General features: G+C 39.2%; 1 protein-coding gene across 2 annotated transcripts in view; it reads right to left on the minus strand.

Annotated features, from left to right (window-relative positions):
- Nucleotides 1-24,210, minus strand: part of Rgl1 (ral guanine nucleotide dissociation stimulator like 1) — a 147,445-nt gene that overhangs the window by 59,223 nt on the left and 64,012 nt on the right. For both annotated transcript variants that reach the window (XM_027935030.2, XM_027935028.2), the window contains exon 3: nt 13,104-13,312. In XM_027935030.2, coding sequence (XP_027790831.1) covers nt 13,104-13,312 — 209 coding nt within the window. The remainder of the gene's footprint in view (nt 1-13,103; nt 13,313-24,210) is intronic.

Consider the following 24,210-nt stretch of genomic DNA (forward strand, 5'->3'; position numbering starts at 1 on the left):
CCTTCCATGACCAAATATGCAAGTTAATCTCTTTTTTTTTTTTTTTTTGTCACATTAATTAGTCCATTCTCTCTCTCCCTGCCCCACCCTCATTATTTTGGAAGTAACTTTTATTTTCCAACTGGAAGGCTCAATGAGAGATAGAAATAAAGAAGGAAAAGATTCTCATTTTACCATTCCTGATAATTTTCTTTTCTAATACGTTTGTACTAAAATCTTCCAGATCTTCCTATTCTTTGTCTCTTGCTCTTTTTCTGCACTGTTCAGGCTCGGGGCTGAGGTGCAGGTTTAGATAGCACCAACACCCATCACAGTTCCTCTCCAAGGCTGCAGTGTCAGGATGGATGACCAGATAGTACCAAGAAAGACTCAGCAACCACACTGGTAAGCAAAGTTCTTGCTCACTGATGGACCTGGAACCATCTGCAATGACTCAGAGAATCACATGAGTATGTCTCTTGACTACCAGAGTGTCTGCAGGTTCACAACCAGGCTCAGAGTGACCACTCAATAATAACTGGGAGACCCGTCAGAGACACCAACAGCAAGGCACATGTAGCAGAGCAGATGGTCCAACTGTCCAGGCTCAAATCTTGCATACATCCTTGACTCTTCACTACCAACCCATCAGGAAGCCCTTTTGTCTGGGCCTTTATTTCTGTTTCCACCCTGGTTCAAACTAGCTTAGACCAATGCAACAGCAGTTAACTAGTCTATTCTCCTGGCTTCTGCCCAGCGGCCCTGTAATCAGATCATGTCAATGCTCCATTCAAAACCCTCCCATGACTTCCATCTGAAAAAAGGCTAAAGTCTTCATCTCACAAGGCCCTAAATGATCTGCCCAGTAGCTCTGCACCTGTCTCTCACAAATTCCCCTTATTCACCCCCTTCCACCCACTGCCCCCAATTCAACAGGCCATACCTCCTCCCACGCCTGTGCCAGTGGCTGGCCCCTCAGCCCACAGGTCTTGGTGCAAATGCTAGCTCACTAATGAGGCTTGCTAGTAGGTTGCTCCTTGTTAGCACAGATTGGCCTTTGCAAAAGCACCTTGTGGCCTTATGTTTTTACTAGTTTCCTAGCCTGTCTGTACTTTCATTTCTAAAAGGGCTTTAAGAGAGCTGTGATTATTCAAAATATCTAAAATTAAGACTAAAAAGTTTTAAGATTTTTAAAGCTGAGATATTGAAGGTATAAGCAGTATGAAAATGCAAAACTATATACACTATTACAAAGGAGACTTCTGGCAGTAAAATAAAATTAAAGAACCTGTGAACCTCTGGAATTTAACAGACTGGGGCAGGGACGATTATTTGCCCTGGCACCTTTCTTATTATTAAGGAGAATTAACATTTTACAGAAATGAAACTAGACTAGTTTTGGAATCCATAGTTCTCTAATGTTCATCTGAGAGTCAGTTTTACTAGATTAAGAATGTTTCTTTGATGTTTCCCTGAACCCGCTTATAGGTTCCCATCAAAAATCAAAGTCAAGTTCAGTTCTTTTGTACCAGGGGAGTACAAATGGGGTGTGTATGTGTGTGTGTTTAATTAATGGCAGTAGAAAGCTACAAACTTGTCAACAATGTCACCTCCAATTTCTGCAAAGCCTCCCTAGGATTTGAGATCAAAGCCCCAGTCTTTTAAGAAGGCTTACCAACGAACAACTGCCCTTTTTTAAATGGTAACTTATAAAACTTAAATTAAAATACAAACTGTCAGATGACTTTTGACATGGTTTTCTCTGTTATAACAAGGCAAAAGAAAGATTTACAAACGCCTCCTAAAACACAGCTTTCAACCATTATTTACTGTCACCTAAAAATTACCAAAAAAGAAAAGAAAAGAAAAGCCCAACTTAATGTTTAACTGTGTGCTGATATTTAAACAGGAAAAGAGTATTTCCAAAAGGGATGTATTCTTTAGAGCCCATGTGGGCAGATAAAATGTTTAATATGAGTTTGAAGGGGAGGACCAGGAACACTTGTGGATCAAAGAATCCCTGAGATAAAGTTGTCCCCAGGGGCAGTCTTGCTAGTGGGGGACCATTCTAGCCCTTGTTCTCCAACAGGAAGGTCTCAAGAGCACCAGACAGCATGGGGGTGGTCCTGAAGAACTTCTCAGGCTCTACTTGAATCCCGCAAATGAACCAATAACAATAGCAGTTAACAAACATTGAGAGCTTACTATACACCAGGCACCAGCTAAGCGCTCCATGTGGATTGTCTCATTTGATTCTTATGACAACCCTATACGGTGATGTTATTATTCCAATCTTACAGATAAGAGAGAACTTAAGTAATAAACCATGGAAGACAATAAGGTGGGAATTAGAATCTTGAGTCAAGTTCAAGAGCCTAGCTCTAAGTCACTTCCCTCCCACCCAAGCAAGAAGGTCCTATTACTTATTTTAACTCTAATCCCTCCACCAAACTCTTTAAGGTTGGAAATCTTAAGGCATTCATTCTTTCACTATTTGATTCCTTTGCTCATTTATTCCTCATTCAATGAAGTTTATTTATGAAGTATTATATCCAGGTATTATTCTAGACATTAAGAAGATAGTAGCAGCTGGGCACTGTGATACACACTTATAATCCCAGAGGCACAGGAGGCTGAGGCAGAAGGATCACAAGTTTAGATAGCCTCAGCGACTTTGCAAGGCCCTGTTTCAAAATAAAATATACAAAGATCTGGAGATGTAGTTTATGGTAAAGCACCCCTGGATTCTCAGTGGTAAGGCACCCAGTACCAACCCACCAACAAACAAACAAATAAATAAATAAAAGAATATAGTAGCGAAACAAACCAAAGTCCTTGTTTTCATGGGGCATACACTGTAGTGGGGCAGGAGAAAGCAAATAATCTAATCATCAGTTATTCTACACTAAGTCAGACAGTGAAAAGTGCAATGGAGAAAAAGAAAGCAGAAAAAGGTGTTTGGGCATGACAGAAGGTCAGAGGTTGCTATTTCATATGGGGTGTTGGGAAGGGTCAATGTGAATGTGATAAATAAGTAGTCTGCAGTAGGTGAAGGAGCAAGCCACACAGATCTCTGAGGAGAGAGCCTTTCAATTTGAGAAGAGCCAAGACAAGGGCTTGGGAACAGTGGCAGGACTGTGCTTTTAAGGGACATCAAGCAGGCCAGCGAGGCGCAGAGCAGAGTAGCAGCGACAGATCGAGATGGCCTGCTGGACCGTGGCAGGGACTTTGCTCTTACTCTCATCTAGCTTACTGCTAACTCCCCTGAATCCAGAGCAGGCAGGCAGTACATGTCTGCAGAGTGAATTAATTTCCTCTCTACTACCACAAATGAAAGAAGGGCTGGAAGGGGAAAGAAAGGAAGGAGATGCTGACTTAGGATGGCGGGAGAACAGAAAGGGGGATAGAGACCCCACATGAAGTGGCAGCTCAGGGACCTCTGGGAGTCTTTGCTTTTCTATTATGTCCCAGACTTGGAACATCTTAGGCATTTTTCTTTAACTGACCCACAAGAACACAGGTCAGGTATGAGAAAAATGTTCTGAAGTTGACCTTGACAGAGGAAATGACCTGGGTGGAACAGCCTGCAGGTGTCTGGAACACCAAGTGAAGGCGCAGGGAAGACTCTGGACCATATCCCATGGATCTGCACTTGAAATAACATCCTTTGTGGCAGCACCCTCTCCACCCAAGTCCCACCTGAGAGCTGAGGCATGACCGCCACGCCTAGCCTTAGAGAAGTCTGGTTCCCATTCTGAAGCTGGCCACTGAAGAGGAAAACCAAGGTCAAAGAAAGAAGGCAAAACCTCCTCGTTCTCCGTGGAAAGAAGGGACTGAGTGATCCAGCAGAGAACCCTGTACTGTGCTCCTGCTCCTGAGATCTGGGTCTCTAGACAAAGTTTTCCCATGATTAGAAAAAGTTAGAAGACCACAACAAACTGCCCTCCCCCACACACTCTAGGCCTTTGCTGTGAAGCCTGCCCCCACCCACTGTCCTTGCCCTTCCATCTTCCACATTATCTCAGTGGCCCCCCAACACCCAGCAGTGAAGGCAACATTAACAGCAAAAGATACTTAACATTCTACTCCTGAAAGGCACGAACTTCTATAAAACTTTCCTGAAAAATAGACCTTTAATCCCAGCCCCAGCCTCAACTGTCAAATAGAAGACCAAAAAAAAAAAAAAAAAAACAACAACGTTATTTTAGAGTCACTATGTACCAAAGATCTTGAAAGAACACAAAAAGGTTATCTCTTGCTGCAACCTGCTTCTTGTCCACATTTAATTATTTCAGTATGATGGCTCTCACACCCTTGACCTAAGGTTTCTTCAAGTTCCATACTAAGTCCCTGTCATCTATTTCTTTCTCTGTCCTGTTTTCTGCATTCAGAGCTTGGTGGACCATCAGTGTCCCCTCCTTCCACCTCTAGCTCTTTAGAGTTCTAAGCCACTAACTGCAAATCTCCTCGTAGGCATACTACAATGGTGACAGCTATGATGAAGGAGGACACAGAATAAACAGCATTGACCAAGTGGTCACCACACACTGTTAATAAGCTTAGATTCTTCAGGCTTAAGATGAATTAACACATTACTAACAAATCAATTCAAGCCTGTGGCTCAGTTCTCCCCAACCATATAAAGATGGCATCGCAGAACTCTACAGCAATCTCAGGAAGTATGTTTTGCAAAACCAAATAACAATGAATATGAGTGTGGTACCATGGCATCCCATTATTTTCAAAACTACTTCTCTCTCCTATGCTTACAAAAACTCAATACAGCATCAATTTGTCAAAATTGGTATTTACTGGAAACTTTAGAAGGGGCCAAAGGCAAAAGAACTGTGTTTCCCAGGATTGGGACCCTGAAATATGATTGTTTAAAAAAAAAGTCAAATAAGAGAAAAGTGATAAGAAAAACATAAAATTAACTCAAACAGCTAATCCCTTCCTTTGTAAAGATTCAGAGACATTGTTCTTAAAACCATTAATTTGCTTTAATAAAACATTAAATGTACTATAATTTAATGAAATCCATTAATTTACTTTTCAGAACTACATTTAAGATTTTTGCTCCAATTATAAGCTAGGTGCAGTACCCTCCTCTGATGCACAGTAGCTACCTACATGTCCCCTATCACCCATCCTAGGGACCCTCTGTCTGGAGCATCATAAATCAGGGTTCCTGGATAAATTTACAGAAGCCTGGGAATCCCCTAAATTTTTATGATTTTTTTTTTATTTCTAAAGAAGAGGTTTATAATTTTTAGAAGGCATTTTTTTTTTTTTTTTTAGACTGGGGATTGAATCCAGAGGGGCTCTACACTGAGCAACATCCCCAGCCCTTTTTATTTTTGATTTTGAGAAAGGGTCTTGCTAGGTTGCTTACAGCCTCACTAAATTGTTGAGGCTGGCCTTGAACTTGCAATTCTCCTGCCTCGGCCTCCCAAAGTGCTGGGATTACAGGCATGCACTACCACGTCCAGCTTTAGCAGACTCTTAAAGGGGATTAAAATCAACTCATTCTCTCAAAACCACTGCTTTAGATTATCAAAGCTGAATTCAAAACTTTTCAGTTACCACTCAGACTATACACATACTTTGTAGTTTCCAAACATAAGCATACTTTTTAAAAACCTGCTGGGCAATTCAGTAGTCCTCTCAAAGAAAAGATAACTGCATGTCCTACTTCCCTTTAAAAAGTGAAAAAACAAGCAAGTGCCACTTCATGGAAACACTTTTATCTCTTAGGTCTTACAAATCCCATTTCAAGAAAAGACAGCTAGCCTGGGTATGGTCTGGGTGACACTTTTGACATTATCCCTTCAACATCTACTGTAACTAAACGGGCAACGCCGTCAGGAAGCTCAGGTTCTGCAGGCACCGCATGTTCCCATACAGAAATCCCATGGTGCTGCTGACTGCGAGTCGGGTCCACTTGGGAAAAATAAAGAGTCACCAAAGACAACCAACCCAGCAGGGAACGGAACTTATTTCCATTTCCCTCATGTGATTATGGGTGGATGTAATTCTAAAACAATACCAGGTTAAAGTTTTCTGGTTAACCTAGAGCAACTGGCAAAGTTACAGGGAGAAAATAGTAACAATGCTTGTTGCACTGAGGCTGGGCCTTTTCTTTCCAGCAATGGTTCCTGCAGCTGAGAACATGGGCCACAAGTGAATAGGCACGAGGGCCTGAACAACAAGGGTGAGGGAAAGCATTGATCTTTGTCATCTTTGAGCCCATGAGTCCATCTCCCTGACAAGAATTCCTTGTTCCTTATCTATTGCTGCTTTAACAAATTACCAAAATCTTAGTGGATTTTATAGGCACATAGGTCAGAAGTCCAACACAGGTCTCAGTGAGCTGAAATTAATAAGATGACAGCGTGGCTGAGCTCCTTTCTAGAAACTCTAGAAAGAATGCGTTTATTACCCTTTCTAGCTTTTTGAAGCTGCCTGTGTTCCTTGGCTCATGGCCCCCTCACTCCATCTTCAAAGTCCGCACAGTGGCATCTAATCCAGTTTCTATCCTCACAGCTCATTCCCTGATTCTCTTCTGCCTCGATCTTCCAAATTTAAGGACCTTGTGATTGTACTGTGATTATCTAGATAATATAAGATAATAACCTCATTTTAAGTCAATGGATTCACTCTAATTTCATCTGCAACCTTAACTCCCTTAGCCATATAACTGAACACATTCATAACATTATTGTGTGAACATCTTGAGGGTGGATGCGATTATTCTGCCTGCCATAGAAATATGCATCAATTACTATAAATGTTTTACCTTCTAAGAGTTTCTGAGCTAAACGGTCCTCCTCCATCTGATAAGGCATAAACCAGCAAGAGTATGAGACTTTTCATGCTCTATAGAGAGTTTACAAGGCTCTTTTCTATTTTATAAGCATTTCAAGTCCCTGAGTTTCTCACAGTCCCTGTGAAAACTCTCCTCCTCTCACAGAGCAGCCTGGAGCTTCATCTTCCTCACATCACATCTGAATCCAGCTTATCATTTGACAATCTGCTTTTTTTTTTAAAAATCACATGACATATCCAAGGCCAAGGGGGTCAATATCACCCAGACTTGGAGAAAATCTATTTGAACTCATTCACTATAACAAAAATCTTAAGAAATGGCCTTCATTTACTAAGAAATTCTCACCCTAGTCAGGATATCCAGGATGTCCGCATGCATTTTAAGCTGAAAGGAAACAAAGCAATGTGAAGATATCCTGAAAGTTTTCCTGCTAAATAAATGGAATGAGCATCCTGGAGCCAACTGACCAATAAATCTCAATTTTTTTCATGCAATGTAGGACAAAAGACTCATGGTAACCCACTCTTCTTGTTCCATTTGGCCCTGCAGGGAGTTAGGGAGGAGAGTTACTAAAATGAATGGAAAATGGTACGGCACTGCTTTGAAAAACTTTCCTATATAAGCAGTTCAAGTAAAACATTAGTAAACAACTCTTAGAAGAAGCAAAGGATACAAAAATCACATTTCAATAAGTGTTAATACATAGGAGACCAGCACTCAGAGGTGACTTAATGTCACCAAAATAGCATGCTGTGAGATCCTCCAAATGGGTTCAGTTTCTACTGATAACTCCCTTTCCCTGGACCTGGAAGAGCAGAGGAAGATATTAAGAAATCTTCCCTCCTTCTAAAAGAAAAGAAAGTAAGAGAACCTCCTCACAGCATGCCAGCATGAATCTAGGAATATTTGGCAAGTACATAGTCTAATTCCAGTACTAACTAAAAAACTTAATTATTTTTAAGTGGGTTTAACAAAAAGTAATTTGGAACATATTGTATGCATCTCAAAAATGCTTACCCTGCTTCTCAGACTAAGAAAGCATTTGAGAACAGAATGGATTTGTATTACATGCTTTTTATGGAGAGCTCACTACTACTGCCTCATAGCTCCTTAGGGGAAGAAAAGCTTTTAATACAAATGCACATGCAGTCCTCACAGCTTTGACAGTGATAGCACAGGCTACAGACTGTTTTGTATTTGTCTCTCCCAATAAATGCATGCAGAGGTTGGGTAATGTCTACTGCTGTACCCTCTGAAGTACCTGCTCATAACAGGAATGCACAACAGTCATTATTTATTTGAGACAAATAATTGCCAAGCACCTATTGCAGGTACCATTCCCCTCAGAGGACACAAGTGAAGAAGACAGACATGGTCTCCGAGTAGGAGAGACAGTCAAGAAACAGGCAAGATAGATAAGATGATGTCAAACAATGATAAACACCATGAAGAAAGAAAACCAGGTAGGGGTAATCTCTTAAGCATTTAATATTTTCCAGCCCTACAGTAAGAATTGCATCTCTATTCTCAAGATTAAACCTGACAATAATCCTCTAAATTAGGTGCTATTTTATATTCTCATTTTATACATAAGGAAACTGAAGCTAATAAGATGAATTAACTTGGTTAATGCTGCACAGCAAGTGTCAGACAGCTTTCCACCACTATAACAAATACATAAGATACTCAGTTTGTAAAGAGAAAAGGTTTGTTTTGGCTTACAGTTTTGGAGATTCCAGTCCATGACTGGTTGGCCCCACTACTTTTGGGCCTGTGTTGAGGCATGCATCATAGAAGGCATGCAGGGCTCAGTGAAACTGCTAACCCTGTGGCCCAGGAGCAAAAGAGAGAAGGGTGGGGAACTGGGGCCCACTATATTCTTTGATGGAATGCCCAAAATGACCTAAAGACCTTCCAGTAGGCCCCACCTGTTAACGGTTCCACCTTCCTAAAGCATCACACCAGGGAGCAAACCTTTACTAAAGAGATCTTTGACGAACCCTTGTGATCCAAACTACTCAGACTGAAAACATAAAGTCAAATTCGTTTTCTTCACTCCTTTGCCCACTCTTTACCATTATACTCTATACCTAACACATGAATCTCACGACAAAGAGGCAGGAAACTTGCTTTCCCTACAAAGTATCCTAGAACTCTGAAGAGAAGCATATTTAGCACTTATAACAAAATCCTGGGAAGTAAAAAAAAAAAAAAAAAATTGTTCCAAGCTTTATATTTTATCAACTCCTCTCTATGCTGTGGAAGAACTGGCTTCAACTAGCAAGGGCAGCTGTGTTCTTGCAGGTATGTGATCCCTTGCATATGGAAGCGTTAATACCCCGATGGCATTTAAGGTTACTACTCCATATTTGCAAAAAGCCACCCAGGCTTCCTTGTGGGCTCTCTCCCACCTCTCAAGTTCAGCCACCTGAGGGAGTGCTCATGGAGATCAGATCTTTAGCCTGAGCCCCGTTAATACACAGAAACACTTCAGAATCACTCCAGAAACACAGAAACCAGTGACCTCTGTGGCCCATGGTCTATATAACCACCTAATATCACTGGCCAGCATGCAGTTTAGTTTGGTAAAGCTCTTCAAAATGTCCTCTCCAGTCATCTGTTGTAGAACCCAGCTCTCATATCCCAATGGCTATATCAATTTATCTGCATGCTGTCTTTTTTCATGTCCCTCTCTCTGATCAGACACTTGGTATAAAGAGGGCAGGGGGTGTGGAGACTCATCCACCATCATATACCCAATATATCTTGTACAGCTACCATCGAGGAAGTAGCAACAAAGATAAAGATAACTATGAGGAGTTCCCAAGCCATTCCTTCCTTTCAAAATGGCCTTCAACAAACCATGGGGGTGAGATGGTACACTTGGACAGAGCTTCTGAGTCATAAAAGGGGATTTTTCATTCCAGCTCTGCCACTTAGTGATTGAATGTTCCTGGGCCACCACTTCTCATCAGTAAACACGAGGTTGTAATGAGTGAACTAAATAAGATAAACCTGTGAAAGCACGACAAGCAAACTAGGCAGGAGAGCCGGTTCAAAGACCTACTGAATTAGCTTTTCTGGGACACAGACAAGAAAATTCACCTTAGATTATGGTATTAAAGCATAGGTTTATAGCTGGCTCCCACCTTTAACAGTCCCAAGAGTCTACCATGGGGAAAATTTGCTTGAAAGGGGTAATTCAGACTGTTACTTGGGTACTTTCTACACTGCAGCCTGAGTGCTGTAAGTAGCTTGGACAAGGTAGCTGGAGACCTGGTCCACCCTACTCTGATTGATGGCCTTCTACTGACTTTTAGTATCAGAGAGAGAGACTGTTAGAGAAATAGATAACTTTGGTTAGCTATTGTGACAGCCACCTGAAGAAAGGTCTAGATGTCCACATAGATGCTTCTTGGTTCTTAGTGAGGATCACTAGCTGAAGTAGGATTCTGCCTACATTTGAGGCTGGGTGTTTTCAGTGGTGTCTAACTCCTTCCTTCACTTTTTTAAATGGCACAGTGGGAAGAACAGAATAATGGAGTTTATGTTTGAAGTTAGAGAAAATAAACTCTCCAAGCCCCAATACAAACAGCTAACCTATGATTCAATAACTTTCTCTTGGGCTAAAAGGAAGCCAATGTGACCTAGAATTAACTCTGAGCCATGGTGAGAAGCACAGCAGAGAGGACCCTTGTGAAATGCCGAGCACCCCAAGGAAGGGACAAAGTAAACATACAGAATTAGCCCTACATGACTTCAAACCACTGCCTATTGGTCAATCACAAAGGCTCATATTAGCCAAATGAAAAACTATAAAAAGATAAAAAAAAAAAAAAAAGAAACCCCAGAAAGCAAACAGTTCCATACAAAAAAGCCACTATTGGAAGTCTTAAGGGAAATTAAAGCTTGACTTCAAATAAGCTGTTCTCTGGTGGGAAATGAATCCTGCAGTTCCTGTCCTCAATCTACTGTTGACTGATTATTACAGGATTAGCACATGCTGTCATAACTTCTCAGTATTAATTTCACAGAAGGTAAGCAATGTACTATTAGGAAACCAAAAGAAAGAACTTTTAAAAATTGTGTCAGAGACCCACAAATAAGTCTACCACAATCTATTGACGTGAAATAATATTTCAAATGCTTATTTTCAGAATAGGCAAGATTGTATAATATAATTACTTGCTCCTGATTATAGACATTAAAAGTCCCACAAGAAGTTTAGGAACAGTGTTTCATAGAATGCATTTTAGATCAATTCAATCAAGACTGAAGCTTGGCCACAAGATCTAAGCATGAGTGGAAAATGGAGTGAGGAAGAAATATTCATGTTGAGGTTTGGACATATATGGACAAATCTGAATTTCTGCAGAGAAAGCAAAATAAATGTAATTTATTTCTCTGAATTTCGATACCTTGTTTCATCTGTAGAACATGTTACGGCTTTTTTTACAACATGGTCAGTGGTATCTACTTGTTCTATGAGTGCAAGCCTTATCTCTCACAGTAAAATATTTGGTACTGAGGAAGGGTGGATCCAGATTTTTATGGGACTAGCATATATAATTTGAGAGATTCTTTTAAAGAAAAAGAATATAAAATTAAGAACAGAAAATTATTCAGAGGGTACTACAAATGAGGAGCCCTGAAAGTTAAATACCCACAGCTTCACAGTAAGTCCACATCTGAACTACCTCAGGGCAAAAACCATGTCTTATATTTCTGAGTTCCCTCCACATGGTGTCTTGCAGAGTGCTAGGTATTCCACAGGCATAGGTTATTGTTGATTTTACCCGCTTCAGAAGCAAATAAAGGATTTAACTATGAGATTAAATTCAAAGCCAAGCTTTGGCCCATTCAAATAATACAAAATAAATATTACTTGTCCAGTTCATTATTCCTTAAATGATAGCTTGAATTAAATGCACTCTGAATTCATCTTGATTCTGTTCTTTAACAACTGTCACCCAGTTAGTCTTTAAAAATTAAAAAAAAAAAAAAGTCCATCAACTGTAAGAGGAGAACAAAGAAAAGATTTTTTAAATCATCAATTAAAGGCTTGTGGACACAAGTCAAGACTAAACTCTCTGGTTCCTGTGTGCATGTCCATTATTTAGGGTGAACAGCTATGATTCTATGTGTATCATATATAAGTATACTGTATATGAGAGTGAATATATATATATATATATATATATATATATATATATCACCAGAAAAACCTTCAAAGAATGCAAAAGAAATGGTTTACAGTGATTACTATGGAGAGATGGAACTAGGAAACTTAAAGAAAAATTTTTACCTTTTATTCTTATCGTTTTCTGAATTGTTTGAACTTTTCATCATATACATGGATTACTTCTATTTTTAAACTGTTAATGTACATTATCTGCCTAGTTAGATTATGTTCTAATATTCTTCTTTCTACAAATGCAAATTTTTTAAAAAAGCTAACCAATGTTATTTGGGATCAAAGAAGAAATATGAGAACATTTTAATATTTCTTTTTATAACCTTCTATAGAAGAGTTTTTAATATCTTCAACAGTAATACAAGTTAATTTTAAAATAAAAATTCTAGTTAACAAATATCAATATTCAATAAGCCCAACAAAAACACCCTATCTCATTTCCTTCCTGGGCAGGAAACCCCAGAATATAAAGATCTGAATGAGGATTCTCGTGATTCTATAGCAATTGTTTGGCTGATAGTTTTCTTCCTCCCAGTATCAAGTCAATTTAATGTTTTTATTTTAATTACTAAATTTAGTTATAATTAAAACAAAATGGGGAGAATATAAAGATTATCCATGTGTCAGTTACAACATACACTGCTGTATCACACGTGTGCCTTAACAGCACGGGTGGAGGATATTTATGCGCACACCCAGGAAGCAGCTAATACACGGTGACTGTGAAGAGTTATTATCATCATTCTCACAGCCACTACTCACCAGCTGCTTCCTGTGGGTCTCAGACTGAGCTTCATACTTCATACATATAAGCACATTTATTCTCCAAAGCAATAAGATTCATGGCCAATTGATTATTTACTAGAATTATACAAAAACTAAAAACTAATTTCTGTCAAATTAGAAATTGAGGATGGTAAATGGTAACTGGATTCTATAAACAGCTGAACCTAGATTTATGGAAAATAGATCATGTAAATGGCACCTAATCATCATCATGCCATTTGCTCCAAAGGCCATCCCTCACAATGGACCCTTCTTCACACCCCCCTCTCTGCTGCAGCCCTACACCTCCAGCAGCTCCCACACCCCATAGGTCCTCACCTGTCCAGTAGCAGTTCCAACACTTCTTTCGTGGAGGCAAAGCCTCTGTACGTTGACAGGAAGATGCTGATATAGGTAAAGTCATTGTCTCCAAAAGCTGTCAGCAGGTTCTCCACAAGCTTCTCCAAGGTGCCAGCTTTAATGGTCCTGATCTTACAGGTCTCATACTGACTGACTGTGTGTCCTGGAGGCAGCTGGTCCCCTTCAACCTGTATAAATAAATTACCATCAGGTGAAATGACTCCCTAAGGTAAAACCAAAAACACTGAAACGGTTAAAGCCATAGTTTGTCCTTTCTCCTTGTTCTCTTGTTCTTCTTTAGCTTCCATACATCACATAAGATGACACTCTCTTGGGTACTGCTATGAGGGTGGGGCCAGGTAATGATGAGGGCGGAGGGTGAGTGTGTGTGGGTTCCCTTCTTCTGTAGATGTACAGGTAATTACATCATAGTGGTTGTTTGCTTTTACTTTCTCCCCTATCAAGAACTAGGTTCTGGTATATTTTATCAAAGATGCTTTCTATGATCCTAGGATTGAGTTTACCAAATGTTATCAATCATTTCCTTTTATATTGATCCAAGGTGAGTTTTCAAATTCATTCTTAAAGACAGCTCCTACAGTGGTGTGCCAGAGTCAACTCACAATGGTTCTGAAGAGCTGATTGTTAATTTTTTAGAATTTGTGTGAGCCAGTTGACATCATGTTGATAGCTTTAAAAAATAATCAGCCATGGTAGGAGTAAGTTTTCCATGGAAATCTATGGAGATCTGACCATGATCTCATGTTCTTCAGTCCACAGAAGGCAACATACATATGCTCTGATTCAATATCACTGGCAATTAATAAGGGTTGGCCAAGTTGTGGCTCATCTCGGGGAAGCGGGGGTAATGGAAAGTGTAGGGGGGTGCATAGGCCTTGCCCTCTGAAAACTTTTGAAAACATTTACCTATGAGAAGTAGCTATCATGTGAGAATGAATCTATAAATAAGATTAGTATACATAAACCATTAAATGTTGATTGATGATAAAATGTGAAAGCTTAAAAACTGCATATAAAGGAAGCTAATTAAATTGAAATAAATGTAGGTTCACTTTGCATTCTACAATAAATCTATGCCTAGCAAATTACATAGACACACAATTTACAGTTTAATTTGTCCTTCATAGGCACTAAGGATTCTGCCTTATCAAGAGGAGTTCAGTAGTGAATCTTTTTCTAAAGCAAATAATTATCCTAAGTGATGTGAACAATGACAAGCTTATCTGAATCATAAGTTGAATTGCTTTCCTAGCAGATTTTCCTAAATTGCAATAATCAGACAAGTAAAAATTAAAGAGAAAGGGCAAAAAGAGAAATGAATGCCTAACGATGGTACTTCTGATAAGAAAGGAACATGTTTTCTTTTTCTTCACCTGACCTGCTAGAAGTTAAACTACTGGAAGGAAGTAAATCAAGGGATTGCTTCCAGAAAGATCAAACTGGTGGCAACTGCTTTCAGAGGGGGTTAGAATAGCTTAATGTCATCATGTCTAACTAGGCATTAATACCAAAACTCGAGCTTATGAGGTGGATGGCTTTATTTCTTCACTTAATTTTTTAAAGTTTTCTAAGAGGGATCTGGTTCAGGACAATACCAAATGTTTCTTTAGATTCTTGGACTGCTGACTCAAATCAAGGACTAATAACTGTTCTTTATCACTCTATATTAGTTTTAGGAGAAGCCTAGTAGTGCCCATCTGTTCCCCAGAAGCTCCCGTTAACTTAAACCAGAAGCAATAAGTGAAAAAGATATATGATTTCAAACTCTAATTAAATTTTTAATTATTTGGTGCAGTGTTGCTTTAAGTGTGTGCTGTAAAACTCTAGTTCCCAAAAAAGAAGGTCCTGCGGTCAAGTTTGGAGATTATAGAGTTCAATCAAGTCAAAGACATGTCTTTACTGAAGAATTTCTTAAAGTCTTTATTATGCCGACATGTGTTATTAAACTCAAGAGAGGGACTGGTATATGATGTTTCTAAATGGATTTCCCTTTATTCTCAGAGCATCTTGCAGAATTTTGAGATGAACATACTTTAGAAAATGTTGGCTTAGTAAATACAGTGATGCCTTTAAAACCTAATTCATATTTACCATTTCTCAATTTAAAAAAAGAAAAATAAAGACATTATAAAATATAATTTTTTTATCTCTAGCTTACCTTGTGACAATAGCAGAGTTCCTTTACCAAACAATTCTGTAATTTGATGATTCTTATTTTACTTAAAATGCAATTCTTCTTTAAAACTAAATATTTCTTATTGAAAGTAATGACTATTTGAAAGAACTAATTTTTCACTAAGAATGGATGTGGCCAAAAACTCAAACACAGAGAAAAATGCCTGTCAAAGGACCTGATGAAGTGGGTCCCTTTTCCTGCCAGAAAGCGGATTTGGCGGGAAGCCAAGGCTCTCCCTTGGGAATGGAATTATGTTTCTCATTAACCCAGTCTCTTCCTTTCAGCCCTTTTTTAACTCTGAAAAAAAATTTTTTTACAATATGCAATCCTGATTCCCCTTGTTCCCTTTAGTGATTTTTGTTCCTCAGTATTTGTATCTGTACATTAGGAAGAGCCACATTTGACCCAAAAGAAAACACTTTTAATATTTATATTTTAAAAATCATTATCTGAGTATGATGAATGAGCATCAATGACAATACCATAAAATAATATAAAGAATTGCTCTGGTGCCTAAAATCATTTTCATAAAAAACTAACAATGCGTGTTAAGGTATCAGAGCATTTGCTTGATGTCATTTTCTATAGATTTGCTTGGTACCCTAATGTCTACTTGCTATAAGACCAGGTTTTCCAAGATGACTTTTAATTTACCAGCACTTAGAGTATATTTTTATAAAACAATAACTTAAAATTATCTGCTTACTACTAGAATTATTCTGAAATGAAACTATACAGTAATAACTCTCTCTCTCTCTCTCTCTCTCTCTCTCTCTCTCACACACACACACACACACACACACACACACACCCTATGTCCTATAGCCAGACTGGAGAAACTAAAATGTTAAAGTTCCGTTTTTGCAGCAAAATATTCAATAGGTCTATGATCCTTTTAAGAGACTTCAGGACCTGTTTTTGTTTGTATTCTCTTAATAACTCTGAATTGGAGTTTAAAAGAAAAGGGGCGGAACCCTTGGCAGACAAGTTTTTAATAACTTAGACTTAGAAAGCGAGACACGGAGGGCTGAGCCTGCCCTGTGGGTTAGCACGCTAACAGGAAACAGCTCAATCTGGATTTAATCAGAGACCATCGCTTTACTGACAAGATCATGATACCAAGGCCACAAAAATGCTTCATGACGGTTTTCTTGGTCAATCTTTCTGTCATTAGAGTTCAGCTTTTTCTAAGAAGTCATGTCTAACTCCTAATGAATAAACAGCTACAGTTCTGCCTAAATGTCCCTAGCTGTGGAATTTCTATAATTATCAATGTTGGCATAAGGAGGAAAGAAGAAAGAGTGTAAGAGATGAAATACGCCACATTTCAATTCTGATTCCAGTCATGGAGCAATATATTCTTTCACACTCTAAAAACTATTAATGATTAGGGGAAAATATTCTCCAATCAAAATAATACTTGAATCATCAGATACTTTAATAGGGAACGTGCTAAGTAAACAGCCTCATTTATACTAGAGACAGTATGGAGTCCTTCTCCAAGCCCCGCTCAGTCCCAGTACACATGTTCCCAAGTATCTTGGCCTGAGCAGCAAGGTTTTATAGGTTTTAAAGAAGGGACACATTGTACTTCCTACATTCATCCCAAACACCAAGGGTAAATTTTACGCTCTCTTTCAACTGCTCTATAACCACTATCCAGCAACAACAGCAGACCAGCATAGTATAAGGAATCCACCAGCTGACTCACAGATAAGCTCTGCTCATTTCTCCACATTAACCAAACACATAGATTAAATCTCCTTGACAAGCAAAAAAAAAAGTTCATTCTCTAGTAGAAATCATGTATGCCATGACACAGCAGAGCGTTATTGGAAGGCCAGTGCATCTGAGTATGCAGCTATTTACATATTGGGTTTCAGAGATTTAAGACAAAGTTTGTGAAAAATTCCAGCCAGTAATGTCAAGTTCAGCACAAGCTTCAACGCTGACTGTCTACTTTGAGCACTGATTCACTTTTTTGCTGGATTAGGTTTGTCAGGTGAATTAAAGAATGTTGAGTAAAATTTAAATTTCAGATAAATTAAAAATACTTAAAAAAAACATTTTTTACATATATACCATGCAGTATTTGGGACCTACTCATAATACTAAAAGACCATTTGTAATTTACCTGAATTTCAAATACAAATGTGTGTCATATTTGTGTCGTGTGTGTGTGTGTCTGTGTGTGTGTGTGTACTGCACACTTTACATACACACATTTATTTATGGGGTATGGTATCATAACTTGATACATGTATACAATTTGTAATGAACAAATCAGAATAATTAACATTTTCTTCTCCTCAAATATTACCACTTCTATGTGTTGGAAACAAAGCTTTTTTCTAGTTACTTTGAAATGTATAACTAAATGTTATTGTCTATAGTTGCCCTATTGTGCTACATAACATTAAACCTACTTCAATCCCCCTACTGTGTTTTCATTCACATTATCCAGCTTCTCACTACTCTTTCCCTACCCCTTCCAATCCTCTTAGGAACCTCTATCCTACTCTCTACTTCTAAGTGACCAACTTTTTTAACTTGCACAAATGAGTGAGAACATGTGGTGTTTGTTTTTCCATGCCTATTTCATTTAATATTATATCGTCCCATTCCATCCATGTTGCCATAAATAACAGGATTTTTTCCTTTAAATTTTCCTTTAAATAATATTACTTTGTGCATATATACCATATTTATAAAAATCCATTTATCTACAAGTGGTCAGTTTGGTTGATTTCATATCTTGGCTATTATGAATAAAGCTATAATAAACAGGGAAGTTCAGGTATTTCCTAGATATAATGATTTGGTGTCCTTTGGCTATATATCCAGTAGTGGGACTGCCTGATCTCAGCATTATTCTATTTTCAGTTTTTTGAAGAGCCTCCATACTATTTGTGCTTTCTATATCTTTATTTGGTAAATCTGGCAATACCATGATAGCTGCAAATGGAAGATACAGAATAGGTGTCCCTTTCATCTATTCATCTACTTATTCAGCCACACCTGAACTAGACATACTATGTGCTAAGTACTGTACAAGGCACTAAAGACATAAAGATAGAGTGCAGCTATGACACTACAGTGTTCACTTTAACAGAGGAAACAAACTCAGAGACCACTAGAACCTGTCCTCACCCATCATAAGGGGCATGGCTGACACTCCTACAACTAAAGATAGGTTAATAAAAGAAAAGTATAACTAATTTATTTAATCAAAGTTTTATATGACAGGGCTGGGTGGTAGCTTGCCTTGTGCCTGTGAGGCACTGGGTTCCATCCTCAGCACCACATAAAAATGAAAGAGAGAGAGAGAGAGAGAGAGAGAAGTAAGTAGGTATCTGGTCCATCTACAACTAAAAATAAAAAAATTTTTAAATCTTGTAAAAAGTAGAGAATATTTTTAAATTTTAATTAGGAATATATGATAGCAGAATGCATTTTGGTTCATTGTACACAACTGCAGCACAATTTAACATTTCTCTAGGGTAATGATGTCCATCTCATTCCACTATCTTTCCTGCCCCCATGCCCCCTCCCCACAACTCCCTACCCTTTGCCCCATCAAAGTTCCTCCATTAAAAAATAGATAATGTTTTTAAAAGAGTTTTATGACACAGGAGCCTTCAGAAATGAAGACCTAAAGACCCAGGAAAACTGCTTTTTTTTTATGCTTAGGCTGAATGAAGAATGGTAGCCATGTAGAAAGGCTGTGACCTAAGTAACATCTCTCTCTCTAGGGCAAAGCCCAGAAAGACCTGCCTGTTCGGTTTCTTCCTGGTTTCTCTGTGTAGCATTCCTTCCTTCCTGGTATAGGGCAGGACCCCTTTTGGAATGAGGGTCTCATGACCTATCAGACAACATAGGTACAAGAATTTCTTTATCACCAACTCTTAAACAGAAAGGTGCAGAAGTCTGGAGTAATATTTCTAGGTTTTATGGCTAGCTCTTTGGGAGAGGGGTTCTGGTTTCTGTGGTTTTCCTGGGAGGATAAAGGGGCACAGGAGAAGAAAGGCAGGAGAAAGTCAGGAAGATAAGGCTTCTCAGCCCCTTTCCTTCATTTCTAAATACCCAGCATGCCAACATGCTATACTTGGGGTATGGTTTTCTGAACCCCAATATAATACAATGTGGGAGTAAAATGGTGGAGAGAGAGAGGCAGGAAACCATGGAAGCACCAAGAGGGACCCAGTGTGGAGGTTTCAGAAAAAGCCTGAGTAGGTGATGCCCACACAGTGTCTTGCCTTATCAATGGGAACTAACAATGTTGGCCTGGGCAAAGCAGACAGAGAGCCCCTCATAAACAAAGCCATTAAGAAGAAAGAAGTGTGAAGGGAAAGACATGATTACAGGAGCAATATGACAAAGGGCATAGCTAGCGTGTCAGTAGATTATAGTGATTATGGTGGACTCAGGCTGTAAGCTAAGGAGCTGAGACTCCACAGCCTCTAGGTCATGGGAAAACAGTGACGAGGTTTTAAGCATGGTCAGAAGAATCAGCGTAAAGGATAGACTTAATGGGGATAGCTTAGGGTTAGGAAACAGCAAAGGAGTTGTTGATACTCCAGATGAGCAACTGCACAAGGAAAATAGGAGAGGCTCATTGTAGGGATAATAAGAAATAATTTAGGGGCTGGGGTTGTGGCTCAGCAGTAGACCGCTTGCCTAACACAGGCGAGGCCCTGGGTTCGATCCTGAGCATCACATAAAAATAAATAAGTAAAATAAAGGTATTGTGTCCAACTACAACTAAAAAATAAATATTTAAAAAAGAAATAATTTAAGAAATAATCAGAAAGAAAAATTTCAAGACTTGGTGATTAATTATAGGATATAGAGGTAAAAGATAAAGGAGAAGAAAGAATTGTGGATCTCTACCTTATTTCCAGTGTGGGTGACTGGAAACATATGGGTATTATCCTATGCTATGGTTTAGAGATGAGGTGTCTCTCCAAAACCTTCTGTTAGACAATGCAAGAATATTCAGGGTGAGATGATTAGATTATGAGAGCTATAGCCTGATCAGTGGATTAATCCATTTAATGGATTAATAATTTGAATAACTCAAACTAATAATTTGAATAACTGTGGGTAGGTGGGGCGTGGCTGGAGAAAGTAGGTCACTAGAGGCGAGCCTTTGGGGATTATATTTTGTCCCTGGCCTCTGGCTTTCCTGCTCTTTCTCCCCGCACCCCAGGCTACCATAAACTGAGCGACTTTCCTCTACCACATACCCTTCTGCCATAATATTGTGTCTCATCTCCGGTCCAGAGCAATGGAGCTGGCTAATCATGGACTGAGCCTTGGAACCTCTAAGCCCAAATAACTTTTCCTTCTCTAAGTTGTTCCTGTCAGGTATTTTGGTCATAGTGATGAAAAGCTGACTAACACAACCCACGTGAAACTAAATTGGGAAAAGGTAGTTAAATTTTTGTGCTGCAGAGATATTAAATTCTAGTTTAGAAATGTACAACTTCAGGTATCTTTGGGGACATGTCCATGAAACAGGACAATGGGCAGTTAAATTTCTAAAAGCTTGGAGAAGGGTCTATGATGGAAATCTGTAGGATTTACATCAATTAAAATAGATTTAATCTCCCAGGCAGAGTATGTAAAACAGGGGAAGTAGTAGTCTAAGGATGGCAGAACACCAAAATTAAGAGGGTTTCAAGAGCAAAGATGGCAAGCATCAGAAGAGGCAGCTACACATGCGGCAAATTAACACATTGTCTGATCTGTGGTGGCATTTCTGGGCAAAGAACCCAGAAGAAATGTTCACTGCCAGGTTCATATACATGCCAACATGTGCACCTTCCATCTATTTATGCAAACAGAGCAAGGCCCAGCCAGCAGTATACAGGAGCCAAACTGTGCAACTCGTAAGAGCCAACTATGCATGCTCCTTCTCAACTAGAAGTTCAATGATTATGTTGGTAGTGTGGTTTCAACTATGATGAGATTATTTACATATGGAAATCAGCAAATTCTACAAATCAGGACTTTTATTTTGGAGAGGCAATTTATGGGCACAGCACTGCCCCAGAGTCCCTCTCAATTGTGTAAATGGTAGATTCAAAGAGATCTTCTCACTGGTTAAACATTTTTCTGTGTCCACTCCTGTTAAGGCATTTTTGTTGCCATTCTGATCTTTGACCTAGAAGATGAAAAATTATGCCTCCACACTATGAAAAAAGCAGCAATATGGAAGAAGAAGAGGGCATTTGCATGAGAAATGAATGTACTCAAAAACTTGCAAGATCCTCAAGAGCTGACCTTTCTTGAAGCTGCTTATTAGAATGAAGTCATGTGGCCAAGTTTCAAGGATGCACACCCTCCATCCACAGGAAGATGCTAAGGGAGATGTAATAACAAACAATGGCCAGGGTTTTATGACACAGAAATCCCATCCCCCTCCACCATCCTGTCTCAGCAGGATTTCCTAGGTCACTCCCAGAGTCCAGGAATCCTCCTAGAGGAAATAGCTCCTAAAATGTAGCAGTGCTCCTGGTGGTTTGGTTCAACATTAGTCGATAACATACAATCTTCTCTAATACAAATCCCTAATTTCTGATGTTCTGACCATCTTTTGAGAATTCCAAAGTCTTCCAAGAGGCAAATTTTAAAATTTAGTGGGACTGGGGCTGCAGCTAGGTGATAGAGCACTTGCCTAGCATGAACCAAGGCCCTGAGTTTGATCCACAACACCATCCAAGAAAAAAAAAAAAAAAAGGAGAGTTTAGGAAGTTCGCAGACCACATTTTTCAAACATAACAACTTCACTCTTTTGAAAGGCAATTTTGTTTGCAACTCTGAATGCTGATGAAGAAGGTGCTATGAATTAACCTGGGTTCCATTTCCACTTCTGAGGCCAATTCAGTATGGGACCTAAGACAGAAACTTAAAGCATCAATGTCTTGGTCATCTACTTGGAACAAATCACATACTATTTTTGAGAAGTTCAAGGATTTATATTTGCATGAAGGGAGGACACTATGAACTAAAATAGGTGCTGGAGCATTTGCCAAATAACATCACAAATTGTCGCATACAATTTAGTACCCAGAGTGAACTTGCAAAATTCACAGCTCCATCCTTTTTCTCTCATTCAGAGCCTCAAATGTCTAAGGTCTGCATATGCAAAGGCCGCAGGTTAACAGGTGCCCTGGCTTTCTCAAATCCATTTTGCTTGTGGTGCAGCCTAACCAATCTCTGTCTATAAAGGTCAACAGGGGCTGGTGAGCTTCTGTATGACCTAATATTCTGGGTGAATGAGGCCCGCAATGAATGGAAAAGCTTCCCAATAGCACAGCTTTCCCAGAAAGCTATAAATCCCACAGACAGCTCCATGGGCTTTCACCTCCTGTGAGATTTATAGGAGCTCCTTCACCAATCCTAGGCCTGGGGGTGAGGGGTGTGGGGTGGCAATGGCCTGATGTTTCCAAACTTGAAAATAATGTTAATAGTTTGATTCTTATTCTGTGTACCACGTTAAGGAATCTCTCTCTACCCTCCCCATTTTCCTATGGAATTAGTTCAGTTTTCAGCAAAGTAAATATTTTCCACTTTGTTATCTCCTATTGTCACAATGATCAAGAATAAAATTCAAAGCCCCATTATCAAAATGCCAATAAATCTTTCCTCCCTAGATTTCAGAATTCAGGAAATGACACTATCTAGCTTGTCCCTTCTCCCCTCCCAAACTGAATCTTTTTAAAAAACCTTTTTAGTTGTAGATGGACACAATACCTTTAGTTTATTTATTTTTTTATGTGATGCTTAGGATTGAACCCAGTGCCTCACACGTGCTAGGCAAGTGCTCTATCACTGAGCTATAACCCCAGTCTCCAAAACTGAATCTTTAAAGTCTAAGTGAACTTAAAAATTCAAGTATGAAATGTAGCTTTATAGTTCATACAAAGCTCTGGAACAGGGTCTCCGGCAAGTACTCCATCCCTCTGCACTGTGATGGGACAGGTAATATTCCTGGACCATGGGCTGGCTACTGATAGAGCAGACAGGTACCTTCCAGCACACCACCAGGTAACCAAATGAAGGGCAAGAGGAGAAGAACAATTAAGTTTATCTGGAGTACATCTCTCCAAAAGTCACTGAAGTAAACTGGCTTTTTTTCCTACTAGGTTTTCCTCTTCATAAGCTGTAAACTAAATCAAGAAAACCATCCTCATGCCCTAAATGAAGAAAAAGAAAAGAGAGGGCTGCCATGTGTCATTGAGTACTCATGATGGGTTGGGTGCTTAAGCCTTATCATCACCCTCCACAGTATGAATTGTTCTCACTTCACCTGAGGAAACTGAGGTTTGGAGAAATGAAGGGTCTCACCCAAAGTTACCCGTCCCACTAGAATGAGTGTCAAAACCAGCCCTCTTTTCTATCACCACGTGTCATCTAATGACACAAGCGATACATTACTGGGTACTCTATCTCCATATCTGAATACCCAAGACTACTGGAACTCAAATAGCCCAGAATCTACATACCCTATAGGATTGTTGTAAGAAAGAGATGAACTTAGATAATAGATGTAAAGGTGAACTGCAAGGATACAAGCTATTTAGCATCTAAAAATAAAAGAAAATACAGTATAAAATACTAAAATATGTCCCTTTAACCTTCTTTCCTCTACCTCAATTACTTCACTAAAAGTTAGGTCTGCCCAGCGCAATGGCGCACACCTGTAATGCCAGTGGCTGGGGAAGTGGAGACAGGAGGACCATGAGTTCAAAGCCAGCCTCTGCAAAAGCGACTCAGTGAGACCCTATCTCTAAATAAAATACAAAATAGGGCTGGGGATGTGGCTCAGTGATCAGGTGCCCCTGAGTTCAATCCCTGGTACCCCACCCCAAGAAATTAGGTCTA

Source organism: Marmota flaviventris, chromosome 12 (genome assembly GCF_047511675.1).
Source record: "Marmota flaviventris isolate mMarFla1 chromosome 12, mMarFla1.hap1, whole genome shotgun sequence".
NCBI lineage: Eukaryota > Metazoa > Chordata > Mammalia > Rodentia > Sciuridae > Marmota > Marmota flaviventris.